Below are 2,529 nucleotides of genomic sequence, written 5' to 3'. Positions count from 1 at the left end.
ATGCCTACTGTAACTTGCAGTAGAACTCCTGCAACCTTTTGTGTCTCACACCGACCGACAAATCGCTTCAAAAATCCTTACGGTGTGGCATATATTTTGTGAACAGAAAAAAAAAAAAATTTTGAAGAAATATTTATGAAGTGTAAACAATTTCAACCTGAATGAGCGTTCAAACACTAAGTAGCTGTGGAGAGGGAAATCTAAGGGTGTGGTTCAGGAAGAAAGAAAATAATATAATAATAATAGTAGTAATAATAATAATAATAATTCAAAACTTTAGAACAACAAAACGAAAACAGAACGTCAAAAATCACGTCAAGGCAGTGATGAGCCTTCCAAAGTTTGGCAAGGAATTCCCCCTCCCCCCCCTCCCCCATCTCCCCTCCACCCCTCTTCTCTTCCCCACTATCCTGGCTCTGAGAGCCCTTCCTCCACCCCTCTCCAACCCCACCCCCACCCCCACCCCTCCCACCTGTCTCCTTCCTTCCTGCCAGCCTGGAGTGTAGCCTCCATGTCCGTTACTTCTTGAACATGTCCTGCAGCGGTCCGGGCAGGAATTTCAGGACGGTGTCCAGGATGCTCTCATCGTCCTCCTCGTCCTCGTCTCCGCACCCGGGGGGGATGGCTTTCTTCGGACGTGTCAGCGAGCCCTCGCACGCCTGCTCCATGGCCGCCTTCTCCTCGGCCTCTTTCTCCTCTTTCTTCTTCAGGCCGTACTAAATGATCACAGAAAGGGGGGGGGGGGGAATCATCCAGGTGCAGTGGGAAATGGGAATTACTTTAATTTTTGCTTTGCTTTGGGGTTGTATGGGATCGGTGTGCCCAGAATTACAAAGTATGTACCTAAATAACTCCAGTTCAAAGACAATTTAGTTGCAGTGTAGCCATTTGGGATGTTAGTATTCCCACGGGTGAGGATAAAACTCAATGCACACTTGTGCTTCAGTTGTTGTAGTTCACTTCATATTTGCACAAATGTGTCCTTATATGCACATTGCACATCATTTATTCATGCACCAAATATTACTCAGCAGTTTTTAAGAAGATTAAAAAAAATACAATGCTCCACGCCATTGCCTTGACACAGCCGAAAGCCTTTGCCATCATTCTGACAGCATCTCTCCCGCAAGAGCCACATTCACCTTGCACCTCCACTCAATGGTGTGTCATGAAGATTTAGAGGTGCAGGCCAGGAGTACCCATGATCACAGACATGAAGGCCAGACACTAACAGCTTTCCCATGTCCACGTGATGCTGAGCCTAGTAGGACTAGAAGGACCTTAACCCCAGAGCACTGACCTGAGGACAGCCCTGTCAGTACAGTACACCTCTGCAAAAGGCCTCTAGACGGCTGCCGTGTGCGGTGATACATAATATATGTGGCATCTTGTCGGGAGGTGGCTGTGTTGTCAGAGGGAGTTTTATGGCGATTGTCACGAACGGGACATGACGTGTGCGGCATGTTTCATAAATCGCCGGTGTACGACACGAGACTACGACAGGAGACTATACGACCAGGATTCTAGACAAGAGAGGGGGGGACACAGAAATATGTTGGGAGCCCAATCAAAAAGATTTAGGAGGATCACATTTACATCTCCGTCTCCAAATTTACATCTTACAGCTGGATTTGCTCCCAGCTCTTCTGCATGTGAAAGTGACAAGTGACTAGGGGCGTTGTACTGTAGTAGAGACAGCTTTCACAGTCCCCCTTGGAGAGACGAGATGGATGGCTGCTTGCTCCGCGTACCTTGTCCCTAATGGTCTGCCGTACTTTCTCCCTCTCGGCCTCCATGCGGGTGTGCTTGGCCTTCCGCTCCTCCTCCTGCTGCCTCAGGGCCTCCTGCCTCTCCTCCTCCTTCTTCTGTGCGTCGGGGTCCTTCTCCTCCTCCCCACCCAGCATCTTCCCCATGTCTTTGGTGGCCCCTGCGGAGAGAGAGAGAGAGACGAAGGGATGGAGGGATGGAGGAAGGGAGAGAGAGAGAGAGAGAGAGAGAGAGAGAGGGAGGAGAAGAAGAAGAACAGCTCAGCATCGGGTCATTAACAGATTCACGGAGCCGTAAAACCTGCTTTAAATCACCACAGCCCTCTACATTTCTCTTCCTAACGTTGTTGTCTGAGATGGAGGCACTTGCTTTGTTCAGGGAGGGGCAGGGAGTCAGTGTCTGTATATTCGCCAGGTTGAAGCTGAGACAGAGAGATGCATAATGATCGTGACATTTATCAGGGCAGACACACATGTAGACAGGGAGAGTGGAGGTCGACAAGAGGATGGACAGATGAACAAAGAAATGCAACAGAAGATAGAACAAAAGCATTGAAGGAAGAAAGAAGACAGGTACAGGAAAATGGGGGGATGACAGAGAGAAAAGAAAGGAATAAAGCGGTCCTGAAGAAGGGAGGACAGAGAGGTCATCATCGAAAGTGGGGGGTGGGGAAGGGAGTGGACAGGGAAGGAGGAAGGGACAACTTTCTCTTATCCTCCTTGTCATCGATTCCTTGTCACCATCATAAATGACCACTGATCA

General features: G+C 48.9%; 1 protein-coding gene across 2 annotated transcripts in view; it reads right to left on the bottom strand.

Moving 5' to 3' along the window:
• Positions 1–478: 478 nt before the first annotated feature.
• The window catches only part of cplx2b (complexin 2b), a 28,168-nt gene continuing 26,117 nt past the window's right edge, over positions 479–2,529 (bottom strand). For both annotated transcript variants that reach the window (XM_062524453.1, XM_062524454.1), the window contains exons 3-4: positions 1,752–1,927; positions 479–716 (exon numbers count right to left, since the gene is read on the bottom strand). In XM_062524453.1, coding sequence (XP_062380437.1) covers positions 519–716; positions 1,752–1,927 — 374 coding nt within the window. In that variant the 3' untranslated portion in view covers positions 479–518. The remainder of the gene's footprint in view (positions 717–1,751; positions 1,928–2,529) is intronic.

The sequence above is a fragment of the Sardina pilchardus genome, chromosome 21 (assembly GCF_963854185.1).
Source record: "Sardina pilchardus chromosome 21, fSarPil1.1, whole genome shotgun sequence".
Taxonomy (NCBI): domain Eukaryota; kingdom Metazoa; phylum Chordata; class Actinopteri; order Clupeiformes; family Clupeidae; genus Sardina; species Sardina pilchardus.
This window is presented reverse-complemented; position numbering and strand designations above follow the sequence as displayed.